This window comes from Hyla sarda, chromosome 4 (assembly GCF_029499605.1).
Source record: "Hyla sarda isolate aHylSar1 chromosome 4, aHylSar1.hap1, whole genome shotgun sequence".
NCBI classification, from domain to species: Eukaryota; Metazoa; Chordata; class Amphibia; order Anura; family Hylidae; genus Hyla; species Hyla sarda.
In genome coordinates, this window is record NC_079192.1 from 6439156 (window position 1) to 6460338 (window position 21183).

The 21183-nt window shown below is 43.9% G+C and overlaps 1 protein-coding gene across 1 annotated transcript; it reads left to right on the top strand.

Annotated features, from left to right (window-relative positions):
* Positions 1 to 17468: 17468 nt before the first annotated feature.
* Positions 17469 to 20582, top strand: LOC130367169 (olfactory receptor 6F1-like). The gene is made up of 3 exons (XM_056569573.1): positions 17469 to 17658; positions 18348 to 18445; positions 19716 to 20582. The coding sequence occupies exons 1-3, from the start codon at positions 17469 to 17471 to the stop codon at positions 20580 to 20582; spliced, it is 1155 nt and encodes a 384-aa protein (XP_056425548.1).
* The last annotated feature ends 601 nt before the right edge of the window (positions 20583 to 21183 follow it).

The following is a 21183-nucleotide window of genomic DNA, read 5'->3' on the forward strand; positions in this document are numbered from 1 at the left end:
CATGCCAACTGAGGGTTGTGTCTGAGGAACCCAACGACTGTTAACGGTGTCAGATGTCACTTGTGATGAAGTGGATGACCGTGTTAACCCATCGATGACGGCAGATGGGTTGCTGGTTGAGACAAGACCGCTAGCTGGTAACGGGAGCTCAGGCCTCTCGCTGCGACTCCTGCTGCCACTCGCCCCTAGTCTTCTGCGACCTCTGCCTGAAGTATTTAAGCCTCTGACCCTCCTTTGTGCACGTCCTGGCACTTCTCTGCCTGACATACTTAGTACGTGTATGAGGGGAGTACAATACGCTTCACTACTCTTAAAACAGTATTTGTCTAGAACAGTAGCAGGTGATTACTTTTGCTTGGACTTTCACAGTATGTAGGCTCTTGACAGATTAACAGGAACAAAATAGTACACTACTTAGTTGTAGGTATGCGGTATGCACTGAGGAGAGCAGAAAAATGTGCTACTGTAGGCCAAAAAACTCTGTATTTTTGTAAAACACCAGCCGGTGAGTACTATTGCTTGGATTTTCACAGTATGTTGGCCCTTGACAGATTAACAGGTACAAAATAGGACACTACTTAGATGTAGGTATGTGGTATGCACTGATGAAGGCAGAAAAATGTGCTACAGTAAGCATAAAAACTCAGTATTTTTGTAAAACCCCAGCCGGTGAGTAATTTTGCTTCAACTTCCACGGTATGTAGGCCCTTGACAGATTAACAGGTACTAAATGATACACTATTTAGATGTAGGTATGTGGTATGCATGTATCAGGGGAACAAAACTGTGCTACAATAAGCCAAAAAACTCTGTATTTTTGTAAAACACCAGCTGGAGAGTACTGTTGCTTGGACTTTCACAGTATGTAGGCCATTGATAGATTAATAGGTACAAAATGGTACACTACTCAGATGTAGGTATATGGTATGCAAGTAGGAAGGCAAAAAAATGCGCTACAGTTCACTTGGAAAATGTATTTTCGTAAAACACCAGCCGGTGATTACTTTTTCCAGGACTTTCCCAGTATCGAGACTTGTGATAGATTTGTAGATACAAAATAGTAGACTACTTAGATGTAGGTATGTGGTATGCACGTATGAGGGCCGAAAAATGCGCTACAGTCCGCTGAATTTTTTTTTTTACACAGCAGCAGGACACAACAGTGCAGCACCACAAAAAAAGGGGATTCAATCTAAATTGCACTGTCACAGAGTGTTAAGAATGGTGTGAATTGGTTTTTATACGGTCTACAGACTAGTATAAGCAGCAGATGATTTCTTGTGGAAAAAATACAGATCTACTAGAGTACAGTCAGCAGCTACTGCCCAGCCAAGAAGGGGAGGAGACATCCGCCACTTCCTACGCTAGGCAGGCAAGTAGTGATGAGGAGAGTGATGTGGGAGGCGGTGTTGCCAGGGTTCAGGGTCCTGAAGCAGACACTGTTGAGGAACCTGAGGAGGACATCAGTGACGTGCAGACACTTGTTGATGATGATGAAGCAGATAGCAATTGGGAGCCGGGTGCAGAAGGGGCTTCATCATCATCAGGAGAAGAGTTTTGCAGGTTGCCCTTGATGCAGCAGCTGAGCCAGCAAGGCGGCAGCATGGTTAGCAGTCAGCGTGGTGGCAGAAGTGGAAATTCTGGAGCCAAACATGCGCAGGGGAGACCACCTGCATTGCGGTAGCCTACCATCCCGGGAGGTAGTGAAACAGGGGTTCCGTTCCTGGAGACGGCACCAGCAGCAGTCAATTAGTGCGGACTGTTGGTGGGAAAATCAGTTACTCAGCGGTGTGGAAGTTTTTCATCAAGCATCCGGAGGAGGTTCACATAGCCACATTCAAGATATGTCGGCAGAAGGTGAAGCGTGGCCAGGGTTCCAATGTTGGCACCATGGCCCTGCGTCAACAAATTCTTTGCCACCATAATGCAGCCTGGGAGAACCGTGGCTCTGATGTAGTGGTCCAGCCTGCTGCATCACCCATTGGCACGCCGCTCCTTTTTTCAGCCAGCCAAGGCTCCACCACCTCAGCCGAAGGGAGCTGTGTGTCATACCCTCCATCTGTCGCTCCAGATGCTCCTGCTTCTCCCACTTTTACTCCGCCAACAATTCCTCCGCGCGAAATCATGTCCAAGGGACAACAGTATGCGCCCAATCATCCAACGGCACAGAAGCTGAATGTGCTCCTGTCCAAGTTGCTGGTGCTGCAGTGCTTTTCAAGTGGTGGACTCTACACCTTTCAGAGAATTGATGGCTTGTGCCGAGCCAAGATGGAGAGTGCCAAGCCGTCATTTCTTTGAGAAGAAGGCAGTACCAACCCTGCAAAATTTTGTGGAAGAGAAGGTGGGCCAGTCCTTGAGCCTGTCGGTGTGTACCAAAGTGCATGGCAGTGCCGACATCTGGAGCTGTAACTATGGTCAGGGACAATACATTTCCTTTACGGCCCACTGGGTGAATGTGGTTCCAGTACAGCTACAACCCCAACTTGGACACGACGCTTCCTCCTCCACGCTGTCAGCCCTTTGGTCCTGTGATAGTGTGTGACACTGCCTCCTCATCCTCCACCGTGTCCTCAGCCTCCACTGCCCAGCCAAGTCTCAGTGGCCCTTCAGCATGCCATGTGTGAAGGGCACGGCGGTGTCTGGCTGTTCTTCACATGGTTTGCCTTGGCAAAAAGAGTCTCACAGGGGAGGAACTGCTAAAAGTAATTCGTAAAGAAATCGGAGCATGGCTTACTCCACGAAAATTGGAAATGGGAACCATGGTGACCGACAACGGGAAGAACATCTTGGCCGTGCTGCGACAAGGAAGGGTGAGACATGTGCCCTGCATGGCACACGTTTTAGATCTGGTTGTCAAGCACTTCCTTTAGTGTTCCCCCCCATTTGCGAGACATCCTAAGAATGGGAAGGAAACTTTGCATGTACTTCTGCCACTCATACACCGCAAAGCACACCCTCCTTGAGCTGCAGCACCAGAATGGTATCCCCCAACATAGTCTAATTTGTGATGTTGCCACACGTTGGAATTCCACCCTCCATATGTTGGACAGACTGTACGAACAGAGAAAAGCCATGAGTGATTTCTTGATGATCCAAGCAGATAGGGGTACTCTCCTGTGTAACTTCAATGTGAACCACTGGCAGCTCATATCACGGCCACGTGAGCCCTGTGGGGGCTGAACTGGAGGAGGAGGATGAGGGGCAGAGTGGAGCACAGTTTAGGTTTGATGAGATGGGCGGTGTTTCTAGTCATCTGACAGGAGAGGAGGAGCATGATGAACTAGAGTAGCTAGAGGGTTATGAGGAAAGCGAGACAGAGGACCCAGACACACCGTGGCAGTATGCAGTGGAGATGGAGGCAGGGAGTCCCTCCGAGTCACTTGCACAAATGGCACGATGCATGCTCAGTTGTTTGCGTAGTGACCGCTGAATTGTCAACAGTCGGCAGCGGGATGACTTCTGGCACTCCACCTTATTGGACCCTCACTACCTGCACAAAATTTTTACACCCACTGAGAGGGATGACAAACTGACCTACTATAGAGACATCCTACATAGTCAGTTGGCCGATGCCTATTGGCGCCATCGTCATCCTCTCGCAGGTCTGACTCGGGGGGCCCTCTGCGCTCATCTTCCACTGCAATGGCTGCTGGGGTGGAGAGGGGTGGCAGGAGCAGTACCAGCTCCATCTGCAGCAGCCTGAGTCTACAGGCGCTGATGAGTAGCTTTCTTCATCTGCATAGTGAAGCAACTCATCAGCAGCAGGTAGAAATGGAGCAGGACCTGAACCAGCATGTGGCAGCATACCTTGACATGGCCATGCCAACAACCGTTGAAGATCCGCTGGACTTCTGGGCAGTCAAACTTGATTTATGGCCGCAACTAGCAGAGTTTGCCTTGGAAAAGCTGTCCTGCCTGGCCAGTAGTGTGAAATCAGAGCGAGTGTTTAGTGCGGCCGGGGCCATAGTCACCCCAAGGAGAACTCGTCTGTCCACGAAAAATGTGGAGAGACTGACCTTTGCGAAGATGAATAAGGCATGGATCAGCCAGGATTTCCACCCACCAATGCCAGATGCATCAGATTAGATTGACCATGGTGCTACACCAACACTGCACAAATATTGCTTAGGCCAAACAGATTTAAGGCACTGCTCCCCATTTACAAACATTCCAGCCACCTTCATCACCGGGTACTGGTATTGCCACCCACCGCACCACTCTGTCACCGGGTCACTTTCAGGACTCCTGATGCTGCTTCTGCTACCTCCAGGCTGTTTCGTTCAGCCACTATTTTGTCTCCTAATGCTTCTGCCAACTCCAGGTTGTGCCATTCAGTCACTTTATGGTCTCATGCTTCAGCCACCTCTAGGCTGTACCATTCAGACACTATATGGTCTCCTTTTGCTTTCCCCACCTCCAGGCTGTGTCATTCAGCCAATATATTGTTTTCTGATGCTGTTGGGACTGTCTTGGATATTACCTACAGGTTTTTTTTTTATGGTAGCACTAGCAAACATACATGATCAATAGAGATTTTAAACATAGATTTTTTTAATCTTAGGCGTTGTGAAACCCTCTTATGTACGCATCCTGCTGCCTGAACCTGACTGTATCTTTCAGGAGCTACTTGGCTTACGTATGCTGCTGGGCTTGGGCCTTACATTTTTGGATGTTAGAACTAGTTTACATACATGCTTAATTGAGATTTCAACATTGATCTTTCAATGTAAGGGGTTATGAAACCTTCTTGTGTACTGCTGATGCCTGCTCCTGACTGTGTGTTTCAGGAACTTCTTGGCTTACTGATGTTGCTAGGCTTGGGTTTTACATTTTTGGATGTTAGCACTAGCTAACATGCATCTTCAATATTCAACATTCACCTTTAATGTTAGGGGTTGTGAACCTATCTTGTGTACTCATGCTGTTTCCTGCTCCTGTATGTGACATATAGCAACTACATGGTTTAGTGATGCTGCTTGCCTATGACATTACCTATATATATGTTTATGGTAGCACTAGGTACCATACATCTTTTATTATTAGACATTGTGAGGCCCTATTGTCTCCTCATCTGCCGCCAACTCCTGGTTGTGCCATTCAGACACTATATGGTCTCCTCATACTTCAGCCAACTCCAGGCTGTGTCATTCAGCCACTATATGGTCTCCATATATTGACTATGTATTGTAGGAAACATCCTTGAGTTACTCAGCCAGCATCATTGCCATGTTGATACCAGACCAGTAATGCAAGGAATATTGCGAAGGACTAGCAGAAACATGGAACTGTGGATACTGACCACCGGCTGTTGGAATTGACTGACTATCCCAAGTGGTAGATTTACCATTTTGAAGTTCCTCAGTTCCAGTAGGCTTTAAGTCGTTCATTCTTTGTTGTACTTCTTCAGTTTCAGAATTAAGTTGTATCATGTTTTCCTGTTCCTCCGATGAGCTAATGTCACTGGAACACACAATACTCATATTGTCATCTAATGAAGGATCCTTTTCTTCAGAGAACGTATCTATCATTTTATTATTTTGAATGTCAGATGGTATTCTGACAATTTTTGTGAAGCCCTGAGGTCTCCTCATGCTTCAGCCAACTCCAGGCTGTGCCATTCAAACACTATATGTTCTCCTCCTACTGATGCCACCTCCAGGCTTTTTCATTGTGCTGGGACTCCTTGTTAGGTTAGGTCCTTTGTACCCACTCGCCGGGGCCCGGGCCACTAAAATATGGGAGTTAAAAGTTCCATTTCAAAATCCTCCATTTCTATTTCAAAATATTAGATTTATATTTAAAATTGTATTTCAATGGTCTCCTCATGCTTCTGCCAACTCTAGGCTGTGCCATTCAGATACTATATGGTCTCCTCATGCTTTAGCCAACTCCAGGCTGTGTCATTCAGCAAATATATGGTTTACTGATGCTCCTGGGCCTGGGCCTTGAAATAAAAAAATCTTGTTTAGGTAGCACTAACTACCCCAAATCTTCGGTTTAAATTCAAACCTTGTCTTTTTTTCTTAGGGATTGTGAAACCCTGGTGTCTACTCATGCTGCTGCCAATTCCCGGCTGTGCCATTCAGGAAATATATGGTTTACTGATGCTGGGGGCCTGGGTCTGGGAATAAAAATGTTGTTATGGTAGCACTTGCTACCCAAAATCTTCAGTTTAAATTTCAGAATTCAGGATTCTACTCATGCTGCTGCCAACTCCTGGCTGTGCCAACTCCTGGCTGTGCCATTCAGACACTATATGGTCTTCTCAGGCTGTCAACACCTCCACGCTGTGTCATTCAGCCACTATATGGTCTCCTCATGCTGCCAAGACTTCTGCGCTGTGTCATTCAGCCACTATATGGTCTCCTCATGCTGCCAACACCTCCACGCTGTGTCATTCAGCCACTATATGGTCTCATCATGCTGCCAAGACCTCCACGCTGTGTCATTCAGCCACTATGTGGTCTCCTCATGCTTCAGCCTCTTCCAAGCTGTGTCAAACTTCTGCTGATTGAAATAGAGGTGGTCAGCAGAACTTGGAACCATTAAATCAGGGCTCAAGAGGATTTTTTCTCACAAACTTTTTCACTAGTGTCTGGGCATCCACTTGGCAAATGAGGTTCAATGTGGATAAATGTAAAGTTATGCATCTGGGTACTAATAACCTGCATGCGTCGTATGTCTTAGGGGGGATTAAACTGGCAGAGTCCCTGGTAGAGAAGGATCTGGGTGTACTTGTAGATCACAGACTACAGAATAGCATGCAATGTCAGGCTGCTGCTTCCAAAGCCGGCAGGATATTGTCATGTATAAAAAGAGGCATGGACTCAAGGGACAGGGACATAATACTCCCCCTTTATAAAGCATTGGTACGGCCTCACCTGGAATATGCTGTTCAGTTTTGGTCACCTGTCCATAAAAGGGACACTGCGGAGTTAGAAAGGGTGCAGAGACGCGCGACTAAACTTATATGGGGCATGGAACATCTTAGCTATGAGGAGCGATTAAAGGAGTTACAATTGTTTAGTCTTGAGAAGAGACGTTTAAGGGGGGATATGATAAACGTATATAAGTATATTAATGGCCCATACAAAAAATATGGAGAAAAACTGTTCCAGGTTAAACCCCCCCAAAGGACGAGGGGGCACTGCCTCCGTCTGGAGAAGAAAAAGTTTAGTCTCAAGGGGCGACACGCCTTCTTTACCGTGAGGACTGTGAATTTATGGAATGGTCTACCTCAGGAACTGGTCACAGCAGGAACAATTAACAGCTTTAAAACAGGATTAGATACATTCCTGGAACAAAATAAGATTAATGCTTATGAAGAAATATAAAATCTCATCCCTTCCCCAATATCGCGCCACACCCCTACCCCTTAATTCCCTGGTTGAACTTGATGGACATATGTCTTTTTTCGACCGTACTACTAACTATGTAACTAGTACCCAATCACCAGGCAATAGCTTGTGAGTCCCAGCAACTGCTTTAGGATATGGAATAGAAGAAAACACTCGGTCATGGATTTTAGTCAACTCCTTTGATAATGTGGCCACATAAATATTTAGTGCATCAGACTATACTTGTAACTGCTGAGGATAGTAACACCCTAATCTTGGGGCGGTGCCAAACAAAATCTCATAGGGGGATATGGATTGCACTCGTCTAGGGGTGTATCTGACGCTATAGAGGGCAATGGGTAGACAATCAGTCCAAGGTAGACCAGTTTCATTGGAAATTTTCAACATTCAAGTTTCAACCCCTTAAGGACTAAGGCTGTAACTGAAAGTCCTGAGTCTGCTCCCGTTCTATAACTCGGGACCACAGCGCGTCATAACGGGTCAGGCCCGGCCAGGACCCGTGGCTAATAGTGCGCAGCACTGATTTTAACCCATTAGACGCGGCATTCAAAGTTGAACGTTGCATCTAAAGTGAAAGTAAAACATTGCTGGTTAGCTTAGGGGGCTGTTCTGGATCGCCACAGCGAAATCATGGCATCCTGAACAGCTCTAGGACAGCAGGAGGGTCCCTTACCTGCCTCCTGTTGTCCGATCGCCGAATGACTGCTCAGTGCCTGAGATCCAGGCATGAGAAGTCAAGCGGCAGAATCATTGATCAATGATTTCCTATGAGAAACCATTGATCAATGTAAAAGATTAGTGTGGGCAGTGTTATAGCCCCCTATGGGATAACAATGATCAGTATAAGAGATCAGTGTGTGCAGTGTTATAGCCCCCTACGGGAGCTATAACATTGCAAAAAAAAATTTGAAACAAAAAGTTAATAAAGATCATTTCACCCCTTCCCTAATAATAGTTTGGATCATCCCCCTTTTCTCATTTAAAAAACAAAAAACAGTGTAAATAAAAATAAACATATGTGGTATCGCCGCGTGCAGAAATGTTCGAGTTATAAAAATATATAATTAAATTAACCACATGGTCAATGACGTACGTGCAAAAAAATGAATAAAAATGAATAAAAAGTGATCAATAAGTCTGATCAATTCAAAAATCGTACCGCTAAAAACTTCAGATCAGGGCGCAAAAATTGAGCCCCAATACCGCCCCATACGAAGAAAAATAAAAAAAGTTATAGGGGTCAGAATATGACAATTTTAAACCTATAAATTTTCCTCCATGTAGTTATGATTTTTCCAGAATTACAACAAAATCCAACCTATATAAGTAGGGTATTATTTTAATTGTATGGACCTACAGAAGAAAAATGTACTGTGTAGAAATGGAAGCCCCCAAAAATGACAAAATAGCATTTTTTTCTTCAATTTTGTCGCACAATGATTTTTTTTCCGTTTTTGCCGTAAATTTTTGGTTAAAATTACTGATTTTTAGGTGCAAAAATGAAAGGGTTATGATTTTTGTAAAGGTAAGGAGGAAAAAATGACCCTGAGTCCTTAAGGGGTTAAGGGTGCCATTAATTTTTTCACCATTTCCACTGCTCTGTGGCTGATAGGGGGTATGAAAAGATAAAGTTAGTCCTAGGGCAGACCAGATTTATTTTGTCACCGTAGCTGTGAATGTAGGTCCTTGGTCACTTTCTATGACTTCAGGTACTCCATACCAGCATACTATTTAATTGAGGAGATTCTTGGCCATTGTCTTGGCTGTAATATTGGTAGTTGGGTAGGTTTCCGGCCACCCTGAAAACATGTCCATCACCACAAGGGGGTATTCAAATGTTCTGCTCTTTGTCATTTTTATATAGTCAATCTGTATCCTTTGAAATGGGTACTGTGGTCTGGCCAAGAGTTTCTGGGGTGTTTTCTCCATACGGCCTGGGTTGCACTTTGCACAAATAGCACAGGACCTGCGGTAGTTGTTTGTTAGCGGTGTAATTCCTGGTGCTATGCAGTACTTTTGAATTAGGGCATTCACGAGAGTTTTTGACAAGTGGGCAGCTCCATGCTGGGTACATACTTCTTGGTAAGCATGGCTTTTTGTTATTTTCAAATAGGCCATTCCTGTTCAACACAGCTCCTTTCCATTTCCATTTCCATATGTCCTTTTCTTGCATCCTCTTGTAGTTCTTTCACTGGGATTTGTCTACTGGTAGGGTCTGTAGGGCCAATATCGGGGTATCCTCCACTCGGCTTTTCATTTCCTGTGAGTTTTCTGGCTGCTTGTTTGGCCGCAGAATCTGCTAGGTAGTTGCCCTTTGCTAGAGTTCAATCATCCATGGGCCTTCACTTTCAGAACTGCCACTTGAGTTGGGAGGAGTAAGGCATCCATCAGATCCTTGATGGCCATGCTCTGTTTTACTATTGTTGCTGCTGCTGTCAGGAAGCCTCTGGTTTTCCACAGTAATCCAAAATTATGGGTAGCGCCAAACACATAAGCGGAATCAGTGTATATATTCGTTGTTTGGCCTTCTGCCAATTTGCATGCCATAATGAGGGCCTGAAGTTCTGCTTCCTGTGCAGAGACAGTAGGAGGTAGGGCCTCCGATTTTAGGACTGTATCTTCTGTCGTGACAGGATATCCTGTATGGTATTTCCCATGCTCATCTGCAAATCTCAAGCCATCCACAAAGATGGTGAGGTCTGAATTGGGCAGTGGAGTTTCACTTACAGATGGCAAATGTGTTGTTTCCATCTTCATCAGCTCAAATAAATCATGGGAGGGGTTACCCTGATCCTTTTCACCTTGATCCTCTTCAACATCTTCATTTCCCCCCTCAGGAAGTGGAAGCAGGGTGAAGCACTGTAGACTGAGATGTCTTGCTGTGGAGAGATGTTTTGGATGAGTCTGGTTAAGAATTGCAGAGATGTCATGAAGAGCCAGAAGAATGACATCTAGACCAAGAACTAGGTCAGAAGTTTTGTCCAGGATTGCCTTTGCAGCAAAGACAGCTCTAAGGCAGGATGGGCCTCCTCTGGCGACAGCATCGAGTCTGCAAGAGTAATATCCAATAGGTCTTGTCCTGCTGCCATGAGACTTGGCTAGGACACCAGTGGCATGTTGCTGTCGTTCCGAGGCAAAAAGCTTGAAGGGTTTGTCATAGTCTGGCAGGGCAAGTGCAGGTGCTGAGGAGATGACATCCTTGAGTTTCAGTAAGTTGAAGATTGCCTCCTCAGAGAGGTCAAAGTGATACAAAGATATGCTAAAGAAAGCATTACTGAGATTGACAACAGTGAAATACTTCGCAGTAAGGCACACCCTTGACAGCAGAGTATTGGGATTGGGGACAATAGGGGGTGTCTAGTACTGTGGCTTCATTCACGGCTCTAAGATCTTGAACCATCCTGTACTTCTCAGTGTCTGGACTTGTTTAGAGAGAGCCTCAGATTGGGCAATCTTAAGTGGGTACTGGGGTTTTCTAGGCAGCGGGGCTCCTGGCTTGAGAGTGACCATGACAGGTGGGACCTTAAGTTTGCCAATGTCTCCTCGACCAGTTGACCAGAGACTGAGTGGTATACAGGAAAGTACATCTGATGGGATTGTGGAGGTGGGAGTTTTATAGAGAGCCAAGGATCAGGATGGAGCATAGAGCGGAGGCATCCTCAATCTCCAGAGGGGATGAGACGGCTATAGTTCCAACTTTGCTAAATTTAATGGGTTTGGAGTCTGGAGAGAACGTCTGCTCCTAACAGGTTGAGCGGACAAGTGTCTGAAACTACAAATCTGGCCAGTAAGTAATACATCTATATTTGAGAGGAAAGATTCAGTTGGCAGGTCTTGGGCCCTAATTACACTTCTGGCTGCACCTGTGTCTATAAGAAAGGTTGTAGGGTGCCCTTCACTTTAGCCAGAAGGGCCATCCATGTTGGTTGAGGATACTGCCATAGAAGGTGAGTGAGACACAGATTTGCCCAAATCCTATGGTAACAGATCCTGGGTAGATCTTTGCCCTTGGTTTGGGGAGTATTCAGAGAGCTCTTGAGTGCCATGTGGGTCATTAGGTGGTTGGTATTGGTAATTAGCCAAGTATTGACCTTGTGGGGGTCCAGATCTTCTTGGGGATCTGCAGTCACGTTTATAGTGGCCAGGCTTGTGGCAGTTGTAGCAGACTACAGTTTGGTGCCATCCTGGTGGAGGACAGTTGGACAGTTGGAGATCCCCAGTCATCATAAGAGGGGAAGATTTCTTGGTGAGAGCTTGGCTAGACTCTAAGCCTTTTGCCACTAAGAGTAGGGTATCAAGTGTCAGCACTCTGTATTCTGGGTGTGATAGAACATGGCCCTTCTTTACCGGGTCTTTTAGGCCAGAGGATAACATTTGTGAATGTGATTTGTTGGATGAGTCAAATCCAAAATAATGAAAGAGTTTCTTGAGTCGGGCATAGTATTTTTCAACAGATTCACCTTTGTCTTGGCTAATATCATGGACACTAGTTGCTTGATCTGCTAATCTGTCTTGGGCCCAATTTCATAGGCGCTCGCAGAAGTAGGTGCCTGACTGGTAGGTAGTTTCCTGAGGGTAGTGTCCTTTCTGGAGATGCGGTTCCATAATTGGCCAGTAAGCATCACCAGCCTTAATCTGACATAGGCTCTGTAGATCCTTAAATGAAGCAGAGTAAGATTGTTCAAATTCCCTGATCCTTCAGTAAAAGGACATTGATTGTTTACCTGGGTCAGGGAGTTGAGATACAAGGCTAGCTTCTTGGAACGAGTTAAAAGTAACATACATAGTAGAAGCATCAGGAGGGGCATTGCCCTGTGCATGTCCATCAAGCCGCCTCGGGGTATAAAAAGTATTTCTGATAGGGGTCTCAGAAAGGCTGGCTGGATTAAAGGGTGACATGCAGAGGCGACCGGGTGTAATCAGGTCTACCTGCTGCTTGGGACGGGTCACGTAGCCGTCCACTAGGAGGGGCTGCATTAGGGCTGGTTCGATCCCTCCTCCCCCCCCCCCCCATTAAAAGAGTGAGGGAAGATGGGTGTAGGAGGAACATGGTAGGAGCCATAAGGATTAAGCACAGGATACAAGGGAGTAAGCCTTCCGAGTATTGCAAGATGGCTGCCAGGGGTGGGGCTGGAAGTAGGGGAAGTAGGAGTATTGGGTGACCCAAGATGGCTGCCAGGGGCGGAAATGGGAGTACCCATACTTCTGGGTATACCAAGATGGCCACCATTTCCGGATACCGAAGGGGCAGGTGTTTTCAGGTCATTACTGGGGGCAGAAACTGGATGTGGCCTATGGGCACCACCACTATAACACGTATATCGCCAGGGGGCGTTGTGGGCACCAGAATTAAAACTTATCCACTCTGGTCTGCCATTATAGGTCTGTGGCTGACTTAAAACATTGATGGGGGTTGGGGGCATTTCACCAGGATTAAGACATTTATGGTGCACATATACCTTCTTATCCCCCTGTTCTATTTAATGTTTTAACCAATTTTCCTTGTGCACAAATTTAGCTGTATTAATTCATTCTTCTGCCGTCTTCAGCAGATTATTATCATTTAATAATCCTTTCTTCTCTCTGAGAATTTTCCGCCACTTTTCTGGCTGAAAACTTCCTCCCATTACTGGTTGCATATCACATATTTTCATTAGTTTACCCAACTTTTTCACATTTTCTTCACCCTCTCTCTTTGCCACCAGATCACCTGCTAAAATCCCTCTCTCAGGCTTCATCTGTTTCTGTCCCATCCTTACTCTGGACCTCCCAGTTGGAGCCCAAACAGATCTGCTGCTCTACATCGCTCTTCCTTCTCCCAGTCCTCTGACTGTTCTTGATGGCAGGGGCACCTAACTGGCTCACTCCCCTTCTTTCTTGCTTTACCTTCTATTTCTTCCAAAGACAGTCCCTGCTCCCAATCCTCTATTTGAAAGTGCACATTCAGTCTAAAAACCACTACATCTTCCAACTTTGGTATAATTGGGTGACGTCCCAAAACTTTGCTTGGATAACCTCGGCTAATCCCTTTAAGCAATCTCCAACCCCCTTCTGAAACTGCTAACATTAGTCCACAGAAACAATTTGGACATGAAATGACATAAATACAGATAACATAAATATACACACTAGGACAAGTCACATGATGTCTTATTATCAGAGAAATCCTGTGCGCCTGCACGTACCAGAGACACTAACTATACACTGTGTCTCTATTAAACTACTGGGGTCCTGCCAAATTCACTAATGTCTTCTCTCACAGACTAACTGGATTTGATCATTAGCTCTCCATAACTCAATCTCTCAGAGACTGCCCTGGTTGGGATCCCATTCACACACATAAACAGTTATGGAAATGTTAAGGAGGGTCATGGAAATGTCTTATAGGCAGAGGAACTCTCGAGTTATACTTTCCTGTATACATGCTTGTTCAAGACACGCCTTACTGCAGTAGCTTATTTGTACCACTGGTGTCCAGCACCTACCCACTAATACTCTAACTAACAGAAATATCTGTAGCAGCAGTTATTAGTGTCCTCTCTTATTCAATTTCCCTGAGACCCAGCCCTTTTCTCGAGAACACACACACATACCCGGGCAACGGATCGCTTTATGACAGGTTTAGCAAAACGACTCAGAGCAGAAACTTTTACCTGTCTTGTGTGTTGGCCGCAAGCCAGTTAGCTAAGTCACAAGGCAGACCATGCGGGGGAGACAGTGTACTCGCTAGGTTACAACAAGAAATGTGTCCTACCGTACTTTGAGTTAATCAAGCTTGTCTGCTGCATCCCGTCTGCGGTTGGCCTAACCGAATGCCTCTTCTCGTGACTGACTTCCGGTATCAGTAGTCGGAGTCCCTGTTTGGGTGCCAACTGAAGAAGACTCTCATTCAGGACCTAGTGGATATCTGTTCCCGTCCAAATCAATTATTACTTGATGCATACATTGAAGTGAAAAACACAATGACACGTCTGTTCAATACATAAATATTTCCTTACTTTATTACACCATTGATCCAGGGTTTAAAGGCTTCAGAATTAACATAAATTACCACCCACATTATTGATTAATTATGATTGACGTATGTGTGTTAGTCTGCGTGTACATAGTTTTGTCATACCCAAGTTGACTTGTTTTGTTTCTAAGCACTTAAGCAATTGTTACCTTTATTTCTCTCCTCAAATGTCATTTTGAGATCACCTTATCTATCTGCAAACAGTTCAATCTTGATAGTGCAGGCTACACTTGTGAGGGAGAACATGATTTCTGTCAGGTCAACTAGTATTGAGCAAAAGAACTAAGCAGATGTAAAATATGACATTTTATACCAATTAAAAAAAAAAATATATATATATATATATAAATTGATATATATATATATATATATATATATATATATATATATATATATATATTGTAGAAAAACGAAAAACGAGCAGCACTGCGGTGTAATCTGGTGCTAGCTGGTAAACCCGGTCACGGGTCCAGTAAATCCAATGAAGAAACAGCAGCACTTAAGTTCCGTGGAAATAAAGTATGAACAGAAAAATAGCCCGCAAATCATATATAAGTCCATAATTAGTGAACATGTGACAAACTTGATAGGTGTACCTTCCAGGAGGGAGGAGTTTCATCGCGCATCTTCCACTTGCCCGAACACACGAGGACGCCATCCAGCACATCGCACATCCGTCTTCTCTACATTTCCGGTCTGCGCCAGAAGTGACTTCATAGTAAACAAATACACATGGAGTTCGCACATGTTGTGTTGTCGGACTATGCGCCATCTTGAGTCCTGGCAATCCCTGTCTGTCAACCGTGCCTTGTCATGATCGTGCTTGTATATGGCAGTTATACTAGTGTATAGTGGGGGTGGGGTTGTCAACTTGTTTCGGAGCGGTGATGTGGAGCGGGCCATCCGTTCCATCTAGCATACCGGTTATGTGTCGCACAGAGTGGGGACCCATTCTGGTGACATTCCCCGGTTCGCTCATTCCGTTCAGTGACATCCTTGTGTCCACACACCCACCTTTACTTCCATACGTGCACTTCATATTTCTTGTTAACGGGATGCTCAGGTACCCAAGGAAGGTGCAAAGGTGCAGTGTATATGTCAGAGGATAGAGATGAGGATGCAGTGGTGGCACTCCCAGTATCCGGTGTGGCTTGATGCGCGGTGTCCTTCACTTACTCCTGTGGAAGAGAAAATAGATATTAATAAAATAAAATAATTAAGTACCAAACATACACCATGGTTTGCGTCGGTCCCTGTAAAATGTTCTATAAACAGAGGATATTTATGGATTACAGATCTTATGGCTGAGTTTATATTCAGTATTCAAACCGTGTGGTTTGAGGGAATTTAATTCATAAATCCACCTCAAGTCCCTTCTTTTTAGTTTACTTTCACGGTCACCACCTTTATTGAGGGGGGGGGGGGATGTGGTCCAACAACATAAAACGTAAGTCACTTTTTGTATGGTTCAATTCATCAAAATGTTTAGCTACTGGGAGATCTTGTCGTTTTCTCCGGATAATAGAGCGGTGATGATTAATTCTAGTTTTAAAATCCCAGGTTGTCTCTCCTACATATACCAATCTGCAGGGGCACCATAACACATAAACAACATAAGCAAATGTACACGTTAGATTTCTCGACACTTGGGTGCAAATTGAGGGAAACTGTGTGCGGACTGACCTGTATGTCAAGCCCACAGACAGTAACTCAATTTTGCGTTATGACAGCCAACATCCTAGGCACATGTTGAATTCCCTACTGACCAGCCAAATGATAAGAGCAAAAAGGATAGTCAGCTCTGAACAGAAATTGAATGTAGCCCTCACTGAAATGACATCCAACTTCGCAGAACGTGGCTACCCTAAACATTTGATTAATGAAAGCAAACAGAAAGTCCTTCTATCAACTGAATGACAGAGATCAATGGGAGATGCTACTAAAAGAATTGCGTTTGTGCCCACTTTTTCAGATGTCTCTGGGAGGGTAGCGGGTGTCTTACGTAGACACTGGCATATCCTTCCAGAGGGCTATGAAAAACTGAATGACTTTGCCTCCCTCCCACTAATGTCTTACCGTAGATCCGGGAATTTGAGGGACCGCTTGGTAAGAGCAGATGTAGGTGGAGAGGGTCCCAAACAGAGATTTATGACCAGTGCCAATTTAGGATCATACCCGTGTAGATCCTGTATAAACTGCCCATTGATGTGTAAAGGAAATACATTTATACATCCAACTATAGGACAGGAATTTGCTATCAAACACTATCTAACGTGTACATTTACTTACGTTGTTTATGTGTTATGGTGCCCCTGCAGATTGGTATATGTAGGAGAGACAACCTGGGATTTTAAAACCAGAATTAATCATCACCGCTCTACTATCCGGAGAAAACAACAAGATCTCCCAGTAGCTAAACATTTTGGTGAATTGAACCATACAGAAAGTGACTTACGTTTTATGTTGTTGGACCACATACCCCCCTCAAAAAAGGTGGTGACCGTGAAAGTAAACTAAAAAGAAGGGAATTGAGGTGGATTTATGAATTAAATTCCCTCAAACCACACGGTTTGAATACTGAATATAAACTCAGCCATAAGATCATAATAACATTTTACAGGGACCGACGCAAACCATGGTGTATGTTTGGTACTTAATTATTTTATTTTATTAATATCTATTTTCTCTTCCACAGGAGTGAGTGAAGGACACCGCGCATCAAGCCACACCGGATACTGGGAGTGCCACCACTGCATCCTCATCTCTATCCTCTGACATATACACTGCACCTTTGCACCTTCCTTGGGTACCTGAGCATCCCGTGAACAAGAAATATGAAGTGCACGTATGGAAGTAAAGGTGGGTGTGTGGACGCAAGGATGTCACTGAACGGAATGAGCGAACTGGGGAATGTCGCCAGAATGGGTCCCCACTCTGTGCGACACATAACCGGTATGCTAGATGGAACGGATGGCCCGCTCCACATCACCGCTCCGAAACAAGTTGACAACCCCACGATACACCAGTATAACTGCCATATACAAGCACGATCATGACAAGGCACGGTTGACAGACAGGGATTGCCAGGACTCAAGATGGCGCATAGTCTGACAACACAACATGTGCGAACTCCATGTGTATTTGTTTACTATGAAGTCACTTCTGGCGCAGACCGGAAATGTAGAGAAGACAGGATGTGTGATGTGCTGGATGGCGTCCTCGTGTGTTCGGGCAAGTGGAAGATGCGCGATGAAACTCTTCCCACCAGGAAGGAACACCTATCACGTTTGTCACATGTTCACTAATTATAGACTTATATATGATTTGCGGGCTATTTTTATGTTCATATTTTGGCACAAGAGTTTCTTTCATATGTGGTAGGCACCTAATGTATATGATGTGTTTTATTTTTGCCCTGCGACTTATGATCATATATACACTGTAATGTTCCGCAGTTAATTGTAAACAATCATGACACTAATTGTATGACACCTGTACCCTATATATATCCTGAACTTTTTACTAGTCACTGCTTGAGAAAGGCCGTGCGAGACGGCTGAAACGTCGCTCATCAGATGTTTGGTTGAATAAAGCTATACACTATTTCCACGGAACTTGAGTGCTGCTGTTTCTTCATTACATATATATATATATATATATATATATATATATATATATATATATGATTATATACATTAAATAATTTACAAGATGAACTTTTGTTATTGACCAAATACTTATTTTCCACCATAATTTGCAAATAAATTCTCTAACAATCAGACAATGTGGTTTTATGGATTTAGTTTCTCATTATGTCTCTCATAGTTGAGGTATACCTATGATGAAAATTACAGCCTCTCTTATCTTTTTGGGAGTGGGAGAACTTGCACAATTGGTGGCTGACAATACTTTTTTGCCCCACTGTACAGGAAGTTAATAATGAATTATAGATTATTTTCTATCTTCCTCTATAGACCAGAACCCTGTAGACTCATCAGACAATAGCAGAGATATTTCCAGGGGGTTCTTCTACCTGGTCCCTTGTCTTCATCTTGTAGATAAATATCGACAGGTAATGCTTCACATTCAGGGGTCTGGGGGTCATAGAAGCTGACGCTGCTCCTGTGTAACATTGTCCTCCATCCCCCCAGAGGCCTGAGAGAGATGAGAAGAGATATTCATCTGGAAATGAAGTATAAAGAAATATCTGATGTAAGTGACATTTCTATAATAATACTCAAGAATTTTTTTTTTTACCAAATAACTTAAACATTATCATCAATATACACAGATCAGCCATCATAATAAAACTACCAGCCTAGTGTTGTATAGGTCCCCATCATGTCTCCAAAACATCTCTGACCTATCGAGGTCTGGACTATACAAGACCTATGGATGTGTCCTGGGATGTCCTGCATCAAAATTTTAGAATTTTTCCTGGAGATACTTAGGTGGGTGGTACATGTCCCAGTAAAATCCACACAATGCCGGGATCCAAGGTTTTCTGGACGAACATTGCCCAGAGCATTCACACTGTTTCAGATGACTTACCTACTTCACATAGTACATCCTGGTACCATCTAAGAGAAGGGATGCACACACATCTGCCCATTAATATGATTTGAACTTTTTTTCTCACACCAGGCCTCCTTCTTCCATGGTTCCATGTTCCAGTTCTGGTGCTCACACACCCATTGTAGGTGCTTGTGGCGGTTGACACCCGACAATTATTGTCCATTTCTTCCATAGTGCAAAAGTACTTTACAATGCCAGCAAAGTAGTAATGTCATTTTGGAACAATGCAATGATATAAATTCACAATATAATATGCATTTTGTCTAACCCATGTATTAAGTCCATTGTAAGTCTGGTTATGTCAAGAGTCTTTTTGTCTTGTCTTTTAACACTCTATGGGGGATATTTATCAAAGTTGTCTATGTCCCGCATCAATATAGACCAAACTACAGAGGGTTAGTCTGGTCTATTGCGCACCTAATTTATCAAATGGCGCAGGGCTCTTGATAAATTCTGTGCACAGACTGCATGATCTATGCTTTAGTCTATATTTAAACCTGCTCCAGCATGGTCTGACATTTCGGCGTACTTTCAGCCTATGCGACTTGTCGCTGGAAAGTCGCTTTTGATAAATTCAGCACCAATGCATTTTCCAATGCATTTCAGTCTAAAATAGACTTGCATGCATCATGTTCTAAAAATCCTCTAGAGCAAAAGTCGCAGAAAAGTCGCACATATTTAGACTGCGACTTTCTGTGCGACAAATTTAGATAAGAAAAAACAGTCTAAATCCTTTGATAAATCTCCCCCTATATATCTACATATAGGAGAACAACCGGACGGAGGTCACAGAGTTCCTTCTCTTAGGATTTCAGGTCAGTCGAGGGTTAAGACTTTTCCTGTTCTGTCTGTTCCTTGTGGTTTATTGTCTGATAATATGTGGGAATCTCCTGATCATCACCCTGGTGTCCACCAGCAAGAACCTCCACACCCCAATGTACTTCTTCATCTCACAACTATCCCTCAGTGACATCTTGGTCACCACAACGATTGTCCCCAATTTGCTCCACATCTTACTGAATAATGGGGGGACCAGGACTTTTATTGATTGTATGACTCAATATAATTTTTTTGGTGCCTCAGAAGTATCTGAATGTTTTCTCCTCGCTGTGATGTCTTATGACAGATATGTGGCCATCTGTAATCCTCTCCGTTACTCCTCTATCATGACAAGTGGACATTGTGTTATACTGACCGCCATCTGTTGGTTGTCTGGATTTTTCTGTGTTTTTATTTACACCATAATAACAGCAAAACTTGACTTCTGTGGACCCAACATCATTGACCATTTCTTCTGTGACCTTGTCCCTTTACTAGAACTTTCCTGTTCTGACACATTCATTGTTCACTTGGTGATATACTTATTGAGTATTCCAGTTGTCTTTATTCCATCTATAATCATTATAGTGTCTTATACTTATATTGTCCAAACAATCCTAAGGATCCCATCCAATACTGGTAGACAGAAAGCCTTTTCCACCTGTAGCTCCCACCTCATTGTGGTCTGCATATTTTATTGGACTATATTCATTGTTTATGTTGTCCCAACAAAAGGCCGAACACTGACCATGAGTAAAATCCTCTCCCTGCTATATACTGTGTTTACTCCTTTAGCCAGGTTATGCTTTAGCTAGGTAATGCATAAATAGAATGAAACACAAATCTTCTATAAAAATACTAGCCTTATATTCATGGCCACAGGATAGAAGGGTCATTGTGAGCTTTACAGCAGTCCTGTAAAGCATTGCATGGCATCATCAATAAGGGAGAATATTTATTTGTATGTTTTGTAGATTGATGTCTGGCTTTGCCCACAAGATTTTCTTTTTTTATTTATTCATCTTAGGCTCTGAAAAATAATGGTCTGAAACAAGGGCCATAATTAAGAATCAGTCCTTTCTATCCTACTGGTTGGTCAAAGGTTATATAACATATTAATCTCCCCACACTCCAGTGGTGACCTTGGATCAATGCCTTCCCTGGTGCCGATGACACCGCTCTATATCTATGATTACAACACTCACTAACAGCAAGACTGGTAAGCCTATTGGGGAGCTGAGATGCTGGTCCAATCAGGTTTGGTATTGGGGTCCCTCATTTTCTGAAAGGTGCCAGATTGAAAAATGCATTCTGCTAGCCACAGACACCTGTCACTGGTTTCCCTGTTTTCCTCACATGCATTCGGTACCTAAGAGTCTTCTCTGTTCTGACTTATTGCCTATTTACTTGATTTTT

Bases quoted from the DNA above. Each gene is read 5' to 3' on its own strand.
- LOC130367169 (XM_056569573.1), top strand. From the start codon at position 17,469: ATGGCGCATAGTCTGACAACACAACATGTGCGAACTCCATGTGTATTT. The intron at 17,659-18,347 runs GTTTGTCACATG...CTTCCTCTATAG, and splicing joins CAGGAAGGAACACCTATCAC to ACCAGAACCCTGTAGACTCA. The intron at 18,446-19,715 runs GTAATGCTTCAC...ATCTACATATAG, and splicing joins TTGTAGATAAATATCGACAG to GAGAACAACCGGACGGAGGT.